Raw genomic sequence first — 13827 nt, 5'->3', positions numbered from 1 at the left:
GACTTTCAAATCCTTGGAGCACAATGAGTGATTCTTAGGAGATCGCGGTAGACAACGTGCCCACAGACTTCTGTGCTCTGTCAATCATCTTAACTGACTTTCAGCTTAGTCGACTGATTCTAGACCAGGGGTGGGCAAACTTTTTGACTCGAGGGCCACAATGGGTTCCTAAACTGGACCGGCCGGAGGGCCGGAACAAAAGCATGGATGGAGTGTTTGTGTGAACTAATATAAATTCAAAGTAAACATCATTACATAAAAGGGTACGGTCTTTTTTTTCAATAGTTTTATTCATTTCAAATGCGGGCCGTAGTTTGCCCACGGCTATTCTAGACCTTCAAGGATCAGGAATGGCATTTACCAGTGAATATGTTGATACAACTGTTTTGATGCAGCTTAAAAGCAAGCACCAAATTACTCCTTTTTTATTATCAAATAACATGACATTATCCTTCAAAACTGACATCATCTTTCCTCTTCTATCTCATTCTTTTGCCAACTTCTGCTACTGGGTGGGGATTCAGGCTGAGCTAGGGGTTGGGGGTAAAGAGAGGGGTCAAGTGAAATAAGCCTTGGGAGAGTCAATGCTCATTGTAAGCAACAAGATCTACCAATGGAGAAGTTTATGAATGAAAAAGTGAAAGCCCTTTACTTATCTATTAACACAAACTTTATCATCTCATAGGGGTAGGATAATAATTTGGTATATTCTTTCCAGACCTGTGTGTGTGTGTGTGTGTGTGTATTTCCCTTGCAGATTGGATGAGTATTTTTCTATATGTATTTAGCAAGTGATTATAGCATACACATTGTTCTATAAGTTGCGTTTTTTTTTCTGGTAGATCACTGCTATCCTTCCATATTAGTACATATGGAGCCATCTCATTCATTTTAACAATTTTGTGGTGTGTCTCCTAACTTTGTACTGTATCTCCAGGGTGGAGGCCCTTTAAACCATTTATTTAACAGATTATTGACCTCTCCCACATAGCTCCTATTCTTCCTCATGCTCCAGAACTAATCCTAATCAGAGGTAGAAGATTTTTAGGAAATGTTACCCTGGGACCCAAACTCTCTCTGCTCATCATCGACTGACTTATTCCTGCGAGTCTCTTAAGCACGTTTCTACTTCATTAGTTTCTATATCCTGTAGAAAAAACCTCTTCTCTCCTTCCTAACTGTACCTCCCAATAAGCTTTTCATTGTAACACACACACACACACACACACACACACACACACACACACACACACCCGTAATGTTCACTGAGTGTTTAACACATGGCAGGGCTGTGCTAAGTACTTTCTTAGGGTGTTTGTAGAGCAATCTCTGAGTTAAAAGCCTTAATTAAACCAATTTCACAATTGAGAAAACTGAGGCAAGGGAATTTTGTAACTTGGCCAAGAATATTAGTCAGGACAATGCTGGACTATGCTGCATTAACACGCCAATCCCCATATCTCAGTGGCTTCTAAGAAAAGGTTAAGTTCTGCTGTGTCGTAGTCTGATGAAGGCACTTGCCTCCAGGTGGTCACTCAGGGATCTGGAGGGTCTCCTGTGATGTTCTGAGAGCAGTGCCTAGAGGTGTCTTTTATTACTTCTGCCACATGTCATTAGCCAGAATTTGGTCTCTGAGTCCCTAGAGCTTTGCCTAGGAAGAGGTAAACATTCTCATGGCCTCACCAATAACTGCTGGGGCTGGGATTTGAACCCAGATCTTCCTGCCCGTCTCCAAAACCCATATTCTCAACCATCTTATTATACTCTGAGTACGCAGCCACACTGTGTGCTAAGTCCTTTCATGGTACAACTATGTGATTCAAGCCCATGCCTTTCAACTTCCTTATCTCAAACAGGTCTCTTCTTAAAAGAAGAAATATTAGGCAATTTTATCCAAAAAGGAACTGGTAGCTCAAAATGAGGAGTTTTATACTAAACTAGAGGCCCGGTGCACAAAAATTTCTGCACTCGGGGGGGCTAAGGGGGGGTCCCTCAGCCCAGCCTGTGCCCTCTCGCAGTCTAGGACCCTTCGGGAGATAACGACCTGCTGGCTTAGGCCTGCTCCTGGGTGGCAGAGGGCAGGCCCAATCCCTAGGTGCAGCCCCTGGTCGGGCTCAGAGCAGGGCTGATTGGGGAGTTGGGGCGCCGCCACCTGTCATGCACAGAGCAGGGCGGATCAGGAGGTTGCGATGCCACCCTCAATCACGCTCAGGGTAGGGCCGATTGGGGGGTTGGGGCACCGCCCCCTGTCACACTCAAGGCAGGGTCCATGGGGAGGTTGCGGCGCCACCCCCTGTCCCGCACAAATCAGGGCCAATCAGGGGGTTGGGGCGCTGCCCCCCTGTCGCAGAGCAGGGCCCATCAGGGGGGTTGGGGCTCCATACCCTGTCACGCACAGAGCAGGGTTGATCAGGGGGTTGGGGAGCTCCCCCCTGTCACACACAGAGCAGGGCCCATCAGGGGGTTGAGGAGATCCCCCCTGTCACTCACAGAGTAGGGCCGATAGGGGAGTTGGGGCACCGCCCTCTGTCACACACAGAGCAGGGCGGATCAGGGGGTTGGGGCGCCGCACCCTGTAACACTCAGAGCAGGGCTGAATGGGAGGTTATGGCTCTACCCCGTCACACACAGAGCAGGGCCCGTGGGGGGCGGTTGGGGTGCCGCCCTCTATCACCCACAGAGCAGGGCCCATCAGGGGGTTGGGGCTCTGCTACTGTCACACTCAGGGCAGGGCCGATGGGGAGGTTATGGCTCTACCCCATCACACACAGAGCAGGCCCCATGGTGGGGGGGAGGTTGGGGTGCTGCACCCTGTCACACACAGAGCCGCAGGGCAATCAGGGGGTTGGGGAGCTCCCCACTATCAGGCACAGAGCAGGGCTAATCAGGGGGTTGGGGCGCTGCCCCCTGTCACGAACAGAGCAGGGCCGATCAGGGGGTTGGGGCGCCGTACCTGTCACACACAGAGCCGCAGGGCAATCAGAGGGTTGGGGAGCTCCCCCCTATCAGGCACAGAGCAGGGCTGATCAGGGGGTTGGGGCTCCTTCCCCTGTCATGAACAGAGCAGGGTGGATAGGAAGGTTGTTGCCCTGCCCCCTGTCACACACAGAGCTGCAGGGCGATCAGGGGGTTTGGGCGCTGCCCCTGTCATGCTGATCTCGGTGCCAGGAGGCCTCGTGGCTCTGCTGATCCCGGTGCTGGGAGGCGTATTACCCTTTTACTATATAGGATAGAGGCCTGGTGCACGGGTGGGGGCCGGCTGGTTTGCCCTGAAGGGTGTCCTGGATCAGGGTGGGGGTCCCACTTGGGTGCCTGGCCAGCCTGGATGAGGGGATGATGGCTGTTTGCAGCTGGTCACACACCCTTCAGGGTGGGGGTCCCCACTGGGGTGCCTGGCCAGTCTGGGTGAGGGGCTGAGGGCTTTTTTTCAGGCTGGCGGGTTACTGAAGCTCCCAACCGCTCCTTTCTTTCTTTTTTTCTTTTTTTAATTCTGGGCCAGCTTTAGCTCTGAGGCTGCTGAAAGCAGGTATCTGGTTTGTTTGTGTTCTATAATCGAAACACTTTCAACTCCAGCTCTGAGATCCCGGCTGGCTGAAAGCAGGTTTCTGGGGTTTTGTTTAGCTTCTATATTTGTAACAGTGTTTCAAACTGCAAGCTCAGAGGCCGGCAGCGGCAGGCGGGGAACATTGGAGTCCTCCGTCACTGGAGCAAGCAAGCCTCATGTTCGCTTCAAGCTGTCTGGCTGCCGGCCGCCATCTTGGCTGGCAGTTAATTTGCATATCACCCTGATTAGCCAATGGGAAGGGTAGCAGAGATATGGCTAATTACCATGTTTCTCTTTTATTAGATAGGATTTAGTTCTGAGTGTATTGAAAAACTTATTTTCCATAGGAAAAGTACATTTCCTTTGTGGAAGAACTATGTACAGGTTAATTAATATCAACTCATTGATCTCTGATGCTCCAGATATACATCAGATCTACAAGCATGTTTTCTTTTTTAAAAATGTATCTTGCTGTGCTCTGATTGTTGCACATTTGATCATGGAAATTACCTTGTTTGATGAATGAATGATTTCAAATCAGAGAACAAAAGTCCCCAATAAAGTATTTTCACAGAGACGTAGCCTTGACTAAGTGCTCATTTCTCTTGAGAGGAGAACATTTCTTGGCAAGTGAAAATATTATTTTCAGCCAAGAAGCTTCAGCTTCAAATTTGCTAATATTTTGGTATTTAATTTCTACATCAAATGCCAGTACAGATAGAAGTTTTTGAGTCATGGGTAATCTGTGAATGAATATGGTGCATTGAATGTTGAGTTGGTTAAGTAACAAACTGTTATAGTTTTCATTTTCAATACAATTTATTGGAAAGCAGAAAATAGTAAAACATTGATCGATAGTAAAACGTTAATTAATGCCATATACATGTACATGCAATATAAAATTAATAATACAATATGGTCGGTAAAATTTCTATTTTGAGGAGGAAGTTTTTAGCAGGTGTAATTGATTTTTTTAAAACTTTCTTGCAATACTTTCAAAAAGAGGGGGATTGTCAACAGCATTAATACTGTAGGAAAATCTAAGAGGAGGTTATTGGCTTTGCCAACAGGAGGTTACTGGTTTTGTCCAAGCCTTGGCAGCCTCCTGTTTGCAGGGATGTGATAAAGGCTACCTGAGCTCTGAGGTCTCTCTAAGACTACATACAGGAACAAAGCAAGGGAGGGTAGCTAGAATTTATCAAACACTCTGAAGGGCAGCAGCATATTTGGCGATAGTCACTGCCGCTCAGTTTCCATTGACCTAAGAGTTTTCTCAAGTGACAGTGGTTGGCAGGGATGAGGTACAGAGGACATGGGCAGGATGCGAGAATGAATGAGCAGCAGCTGCAGACTGTTGTAAAGGCAAGATTAGTGGCAACATTAATGTGAGGAGCAGAATCAGAAAGGTCTCTTTGATTTTTTAAAAAAATATATTTTATTGATTTTTTACAGACAGGAAGGGAGAGGGATAGAGAGTTAGAAACATCGATCAGCTGCCTCCTGCATACCCCCCACTGGGGATGTGCCTGCAACCAAGGTACATGCCCTTGACTGGAATCGAACCCGGGACCCTTGAGTCCGCAGGCCAACTCTCTATCCTCTGAGCCAAACCAGTCAGGGCTTTCTTTAATTTTTTTAAAATTATGGCATATTGTTTAAGAGGACAGGCTCTAGAGCCAGATGCCCAGATGACAATCATAAATCCCACACAATTGGACCTTAAATGTGGTTTATTTCCCATCACTACAAGGATGAGCGTCCTGGAGACCCTCCCTGCTTGTTGCCTGAAGTTACAAGAGCACTAAGCACCAGAGGCAGGAGACCCGATACCACCTGCCCTGGAGCCCTGACCCTTGCATGTCCCACTGACCACAGCCTCTGGAGCCAGCATACTAAATCCTGCTTCCATCCCTACCATTTCTAGCTGGGCTCCTCAGGCAAGTTACCTAACCTCTCTGGGCCTGCTTCTTCCACTCTGCAAGGAGATTACAACAACCCTTGCCATGGCTGGTTATGAGTATTAAATGAGAACGTAAGCTTGTGGTCTGTTCTGTGGACATGTACCTCCAGTACCTAGCCTGGCACATAGAGTTGCTCAATAAAGATTTCCTGAATGAATGAATGACTAGAATGAGATGAAATTCAATGCAAGTCATGCTGTAGAGGCTTGATTCCCTTGCCTCTCCTCCCTCTGCCCACTCTCCCCGGGCTCCTCCCTATGGCACACATGTTTTTTGCCTCCCACCCACATCAGGTCATGGCTATCCTGAGGGCAGCAACGTCATATGGCATTACTCTTTATTTCTCCACTCCCTGCCAGTGCCAAGCCCTGTGCCTTGCATGTTACAGACACACAATGAATGATTAACTTGAAAGTTAGATTTTTAAATCAGGATTTATTTTCATAAAAGTCTTCTAATTTGAAGAATATGATTTTTCCTCAAAGGAACTATTTCTTTTTCTGAAAAGGATAGCTATGATACAGGTTCAGAGTTACCACTGCCAAAATATTTTCAGCACCATGCAAAGCATTTTTCAACTTCAGAGCACCTCATCGTTCAGCTAATTGGTGATTTCAGCCTATTTTTAAAACCTCCTTATTTTGGACGCAAGGGGAACGAGTGATTGTTCCTGCCCAGCTTTACTTGTTTAAACACCGAGTGTTGCTCAGATGGCCTCGCGGTGCCTTGGCGTTGTGAGTTAGAAAGGGGTCGCCTCCTCCTAGAGGTAAATCCTGAGCAGATTTGTGGGGCGTGCTCACACCCAGGCTCACTTGGCTCAGGAAGGGAGCACCTTAGCTGGTCATGAGTGTGGTTTTTAAAAAGCAGGTTAGGTCAGAGTTTCAGAATGGAAGGAATCTCTGGACTTGCCTCTCTATGTGGAGTGTGGGAATCAATGGTGACTCTGAGGCTGAAGGACTTGCCCAAGGTCACAAAGCTCACAGAGAAACGGGAATTCTGGTCACTTCCTTCTCTGCCCATCTTTGGGTCAGAGTATGTTTTACAAACGTATTCAAGGTTAGTGAATTTCCTGTGAGGGATGAAGGGAGCAGGAGGCATGGAATTCTTTGGCTGTGAATGTGTTGCTTACAATGCCTTCACCAATGTTTGGGGCAGGGAACAAAAGAAAATGTGTAACCACATGATGCGGCGTGTGTCAGAAATTTGCTCCTTTTTATGCCTGAATAATATTCCATTGTATGGATACACCAGGTTCATTAACCCATCCATCCAGTGATGGGCATTTGGGTTGTTTCCACCTGCTGGCGGTTGTGAATAGTGCTGCTATGAGCCCCACCCTCCACATGCTCTCCCTTCTCTCCTCCTCCAGGATCTTACGCTTCCAACCTTTTCTGTCTTCCTCTCCCTGCTGTCTTCCATCTCCCTCCCCATCCCTTCCCTGGCCTCTTGTCCACAGGATTCACAGCTTTCATCTGGATACCAGCCCCTCAAACAAGCAAGAATGTAGTGAGTCCTTGCTGCTGTTCCCCTGTGTCCACCTCTTCCTCCTCCTCTCTCATCCTCTTCATCTCCACCACAAAGTGGTCTACACCCAATGTGCAGTTTTCCACCCACACCTTGCACTTCCTTTCTCTTTATATCATGAAACTGCTTCTCCAAGGTCATGGGCAGTGTCCTCATCTTGCCCATGACTGTCATCTCTGTGGAAGCATTTCTCACCTGGCTTACAGACACTGCCCTGTGTCCTGTCTCCTGAGATCTCCCCAGCTCCTCCCCTCCTTCCTTTCCCCTCTATTGTCAGAGCTTAGGCCTTACCATTCCTCTCCAACTGCTCTCCATAGCAGCAGTCACTCACTTTGAGCTGTCACCTCTAAGTGGGTGTCTTCCAGACCCTCCCTCCAGCCCGAGTCACCTCCACTCCAGCACTCCTACTGGACGGGGCGTCTGCTACCACCTCAACCCTGGTTAGACTCATCTCCTGACCACTGTGTTCCCCCCTCCGCCTCCCACACACGCTGCCAGCCTGGCTTTTCTGATGGGCTCCAGTTTCTATCAGTGCCATCACCACCCTCGTCACCCAGTTTGGAAGCTCAGTCTTCACAGATGGAGGCCCTCAGCTCATCTGTCTTTGGATAGCCACCAGGTTTGCTTTATTTATGATGATCCCCATTTGTTTTCTCTTCTTTGGCCAATGCCCTGATTTGAGTCATTGTCATCTGCTGCTGGAATGATTGTGCGAAGCCTGCCCACCCTTTCTGCCATCCATGCTGCCTTGCTTACCCGGAGCCCGGAACTGGGAGAGCCCAGTGGGCTGCCAGTGCCAAGCCTGCACTCACTGCCCGTTTTTTGCATGACTTCGGGGAAATTACTTACTCTCACTGGGCAAATTGCAATAGGTGACAGAATTCCAAGCATCACAATCTGGTGGCTGTTGTGAAGGTTAAATAAACTGATGGGTGTGGAGTGCCCACAGAGGTACCTGGCTCACAGCGAGCGCTCAGCAGGTGTCAGCTGCTGTCATTGTCACTGTCAGGCCATAGCTGGCTGCCTGCACTGAGCTCCATGCTACTTCCTCTGGCCAGAGATCTGCCCTCAGCTCTGTGGTCTCCCTGACTGGTGAGCCACACTGGACCACATCGGACCTCAGCACGTCCTTCTCTCCTCTGCTGGTCCTGGAGATCCAGGCCTACCAGACCACTCCCTGCCTCCTCTCCCTGCCTCAGGGCTGGCCTTGCTGGCTCTCACAGTCTTTTCAAACAAGCTTGAGAGGAAAGAAAAGACACAGGGAGGAGTAAAGAGTGTGGGGTTTGGAGTCTGCAGTGCTGGGTTTCAGTCCAGGTGGAGTCGCTCACCAGCTGTACCTTGCTCCTTTGAGCCACCGTTTACTTCTCTGTGAAATAGAATAATGGTATTGACCTTGTAAGAGTTCGAGAGAACCCACAAATATACACACCTGCACACACAAGCATGCACACAACACATGCACATACACACCCACACACAAACGTGTAATATAACATATATACACAAGCATGTACACATGCACATGCATACACAAGCATGTACACAAACACATGCACACACACATATGAACTCACAAATGCACATCTGTACATACACACACACATGCCCAACTGGCATTGAATAGGTGATCTGTGAAGGGCACCTATTCGTAGCCTCTTGACGGAGGAGAAAGATTAGAATTTTCTTCTCTTCCTTCTCTCCTTGAGGCTCTGCCCAGTATCCCACATCCCGTTTTTATGATGGCCCCTCGGGAGTTCCCTCATTTGGTCTATACCAGAGCTCCTGTTCCCACGGAGAAGGGAGGGGAGACTGAAGCTCCCCCCCCTAAAATTGAAGTGAATGAGACAAGGGATGACCAATCTGCAGCATGCCTTCTCACATCCACACGCTGTTCAGAAACCTTCACAGACACTGCCACGTGTGGTAACCCCAGCGCCTCAGCACGTGCCCTTGAGGCCTGTCAGGGCCTGCACCCAGCCCAGCCTTGTCCCTGAATGTGCCTGACTCGGTGCCATTCCCCTGCTTTGCTCACACCATGTGTTCTTTCATGTGAACGTGGTTCTCTCCTCACCGGAGGGCAAGCTCTCTGCAGGCAGGAACTTTTTCCAGACTTCCTTTAGACCCCCCGAATTTTCACTCACAAACCTTCTTTCTGAAAGAATGACTGACTGCCCCCTCTGTAGTTTGGTTTATAATACAGACTTAGAATTCAACTGATGAATATTTTTAAGTCAATCCCTTAGCTTGTTTGTCCCACAGCATATTTCTTAATTAACTTCAGGTTTCCTTCCTCTTTGATTTAAGTTTCTCAGGGGAATCATCAGGACCTACTCAATGAAAAGAACTTTATTGAAACCTCTTCCCCTTTGTAACCACCAGATTAGAAGACTCAGGTGTCATAAGATATCTGGCCTATATCAATATCACAGTTTCTTACTTAGGTTTAAGGAAAGTAGAATGAAAGGGATTATCTAAAAAATAGCAAAGCACGGTGCTTAGGCAGTTGTTAATGACTGTATAATGGGTACCTGTGGTGTCCCTGGCTCTGTGCTGGGAGCTGGGGACAAAAATCGCTAACACCTGCTCTTAAAGAATAGGGAAGCATACCCGCCAACAGTGCGATGGCAGGCACAGCAACTAACTGAGCCTTAGAGGTTCCTACTCATGAAAAGAAACAGCATGTGTGGACAGCGCAGTCCGTAAGGGCTTTCTGACATGATACATTTTATTTGACCTTCACTCTCTGATCTTTTTCCTTTGTTATCTGCATTGTATGTGTAATTCTTTAATGACTAATATTCATATTTGCTATTAAAAACTGTTTTCTGCTAGTTTTCCAGATCAGAAACTTTAGCATGTACATATACTCAAACTTTAGCATGTACTTTGTGTCATAATCACCCGGAGGGTGTCTTACACTCAAATTGTTGGGCCCCACCCCTAGAGTTTCTGATTCTCCAGGTCTGGGTGCTGCTGGGGACTCTGCGTTGGTAGCCAGTTCCCAGGGAGGCTGCTCCTGCTGGTTGGGGACCACACTGTGAGAACCGTTGCTCTAAGCTGCCTGTTCAAAGCAGAGATCAAACAATATTGGCACATTGGTGGCAGTGTTAAAATCCATAAATTATTCATTCATTCAAAAATATTGAGCCAGGCGTGGTGCAAGCTACTGTGGACTCAAGGCTGCCCTTGATAGGAACGGCTCCTGCTCCTTGGAGTTGCTCTCATTTAATCGTTACAACCACCCTGGAGGGAGCAGGTATTATTACCCCTGTTTCACCCAGAGGGAAATGAAGGGCAAAGGCCAAGGTTTTGCCCTGCTCACTCAGCTGATTGGTGCATCATCATCCCGGACATTTCGTTTCCCAACCTCTGTCCTTCCCACTGTGCCTTTTGCCTATGTACTTGTTGGATGTGTTACTTTTTTTCTAAACTTGAGATTAACTTTCCTAATTGTGCTGTCAGCTTTCTCTCATGCTTTCCTATTCCATCGTCCCATTTTATACTTTATTAATTTCCTCTCACAGGTGGGCCTCTTAGCTCTTTTTTTTCTTTGCCTTTGGTTTTTAAATCATGCTTCCATTTGTTCAGATGTCTTTGTTTTTTCCCCTGCCAGCATCTTACTCATTTTTTTCCTGTTAAATAATTCCTGCCTTCTGACTTTGATATTGGATGCCTCTGAGATGGACCGTGTTGATGGCACGCGGAGCCCTGCTATTTATTTCTTACTTCAGTTGCTAATATTAGGCATCCGTCTCAGCAGCAGTGGCTGAGCCCCAGCCCTGGCTGCTCAGATCGCCCCAGGGCAAGGCCTGGGGCTGGTGGGCTCTCCAGGGGCTTCAGGCTCTCAGGACAAACCCAGCAGCCTGCCTCACTGCCCAGGCCAGGCTATTAAAAGATAGAAATATTAAAAATAGCTCTCACCACAATTCTCACCCTGGAAGCTTCTGAAGAAACTGCTACATTCTGCCTCCAGAGTGAAGGCAACGGCAGAGGCCTATTTTTATTTCAGTAGCAGATCGTGAAGAAAACATAATACACAACAACAGTTGTGCAGGGAAGAAGTTTAGGAAAACCACTGTTCGATTGCCTTGTTTTTTAATAATCTGACCACTTGGCCAACTTCGAGGATGCCCCTGCAATTTGCCATTAAACTCCAGGTTTTCCTTCATTGGAAGAGTACAGGCAATATAGATACTGACATGGGGGTGCTGGTGGGAGTGGGGTGGGTTTTTTGTTATGTTGAAAACAGTCAAAAGACTGATCACCAGGATGTAGTTTTCTTCGAAGTCATTCTGATATTCACAGGGAACTTAGCTATTTTCCTTTCTCCAAACACTGATAAATTTAAAATTTATATTTTTATACTTAAATACAAACTAGTATAGAATTAAATACTCTAAGTCTACCTCACACCAGATGTAATCTGGTAGTGAGCTTACTGAATAAGTTTATAGCTCAATGCATTTCCTTGATGGTGTACTAGCATACAAACTTGATTTTATCTAATGTCATTTCTCAGGGTCAGTTGCTAAAAGCACCAAGCCTCAGTTTAGAGCTTCTCCATTCATCCCATATGTCCTTGAAAGACATTCTTACTGTATATCACAACTTTTCTTATATCCTTTCTATTTGCTAGAATGTTCTTCACCAGCTGTGGGCAAACTATGGCCCGCGGGCCAGATCCGGCCCGTTTGAAATGAATAAAACTATTGAAAAAAAAGACCGTACCCTTTTATGTAATGATGTTTACTTTGAATTTATATTAGTTCACACAAACACTCCATCCATGCTTTTGTTCCGGCCCTCCGGTCCAGTTTAAGAACCCATTGTGGCCCTCGAGTCAAAAAGTTTGCCCACCCCTGCTATAGACCTTTGTGATTAATTCCCTACAAGGAGACATCAGTGCTTCCAATGGTCACCTGTTTTTGACCTAATTATTTTACTTATTCATTGAATATCACAGTTATAAGTTCCTCAGTAATTAAAGTTTTGTCGTCAAATAATTTATTGTAAAATGATCTTTAACTTTCTAGAGGTTGTAAATATTCCTAAGGATTCTGAAAAATGTTCTGAAGGAGCTATTTCCCTGCTTTGTAAAGCACCAGCTTCTGTTTAATGAAAGATGAGAGGCACTGGGACAAAATGAGTGTTTTTGTTCAGAAAGATCAATGTTTCATTGACCTAAACCAGCATGTTTAACTCCACATTAGGGACATTTTGGGCTGGATAGCTCTGTTGCTGGCGACTGTCCTGTGAATTGTAGGATGTTTAGCAGCATTCCTGGCCTCTGCCCACTAGATGTTAATAGCACCCCCATTGCTGTTACAATAAATGTCTCTAGACATTGCCAGATGTTCTGCGGGGAAAGAGTCACCCGTGGAGAACCACTCACCTGAGGAATGAAACCTGGACAGGGCTGTTGGTGGGAGATGTGCGCTCAGGGTGCTGCCTTCGTTGGGTGGGTACCAGCGGACTCCATCAGTTCATGGGATGGTTCATGGTGGCTTTGGCATAACATATTATGTAAAATACCTTTCTTATTCTGTTCAGGTTATACTGGAGAGCTTTGCCAATCCAAGATTGATTATTGTATCCTAGACCCATGCAGAAACGGAGCAACGTGCATTTCTAATCTCAGTGGATTCACCTGCCAGTGTCCAGAAGGTAAATGTTATTGCCCCAGCAGCACCTTTGTTTTCCATTTTAAATCATGAACTTATATGATGAGCTTTGTACTTTGAATTTTTGAAAAACACTATACAAGGGAACTTCCTATTTTGTTCTGTTTATTTTAAAAGAATTATATACTCGTATATTTTTTTAGTTCTATGCTAGAATGGCTTGAACATTATGTTTGACTATTAGAGACAATCTAGGAATTCCTGTGATTTTTATGTATACATTGAAAATGAATAACTATAATAAAATGAAATTTCTTTCTAATGGTGAATTTCACTTAAGATTCATAGTTTGTTAAATTATTGGTTTTTGATACCAGTTCACATGAAAAATATTCAGGGTAAAGTTCACCTGCTTTTGATTTTAAATCAACTTTATAACATCTCAGAAATTTCGAGTCACCTGGAAAGCCACATCTTTAGAGCTATTGTTTTAAAAATCTCTTTTTATTGATTTTAGAGAGAGAGGAAGGGAGAGGGAGAGAGAGAAAAAAATATCAATGTAAGAGAGAAACGTCAATCAGTTGCCTCCCATATGCACTCCAACCGGGAATCAAACCCGCAACCTGGGTATGTGCCCCAACTAGGAATCAAACCGGCAACCTTTTGGTGCACTGGACAATGTTCCATCCAACTGAGCCATACTAGCCAAGGCTTTAGAGATAGTTTTAAAAAAATTGTTTTGTAAGAGTTTATTTTAACCAAACTGATGACAGCTACTGAGAAGTAAGATCTCAAATGCTTCTTCAGTCCTACTTTTATTGGTAAAAATAGTTTTACATTGTGAAGAAGCAGGCGGGTAATCACAGCTATCAAGCGGGTGTTCAAGGAATGATTTTGTACTTAGAGGAAGTTTTGTTTCTGTTTCTGCTTGGAGGAATGTTATGGGAGGAATTACTTTACATCTTGGATGTTGCAAAAATAGCATGTTTTAGAGGTTTTACTTCTTAAAACCAGCTTGTAAACTCCTGATCCACTGAAGTGACATTGACAACCACACAGAGTAGCATGCCATCCTCTGTGGAGGGTGCATGTAGAGTGTGAGTGTGGAAGGAAACATATCTGTGCACAAAATGACCCTAAGCTGCCTCTGACTGTGAGGCAGCAGGAAGGCAGTGGT

The 13827-nt window shown here is 45.9% G+C and overlaps 1 protein-coding gene across 1 annotated transcript in view; it reads left to right on the top strand.

Moving 5' to 3' along the window:
- Positions 1 to 13827, top strand: part of DNER (delta/notch like EGF repeat containing) — a 242977-nt gene that overhangs the window by 167120 nt on the left and 62030 nt on the right. Inside the window, exon 7 of the mRNA XM_036320749.1 lies at positions 12580 to 12693. Coding sequence (XP_036176642.1) covers positions 12580 to 12693 — 114 coding nt within the window. The remainder of the gene's footprint in view (positions 1 to 12579; positions 12694 to 13827) is intronic.

Source organism: Myotis myotis, unplaced genomic scaffold, assembly GCF_014108235.1.
Source record: "Myotis myotis isolate mMyoMyo1 unplaced genomic scaffold, mMyoMyo1.p scaffold_m19_p_8, whole genome shotgun sequence".
NCBI lineage: Eukaryota > Metazoa > Chordata > Mammalia > Chiroptera > Vespertilionidae > Myotis > Myotis myotis.
This window is presented reverse-complemented; position numbering and strand designations above follow the sequence as displayed.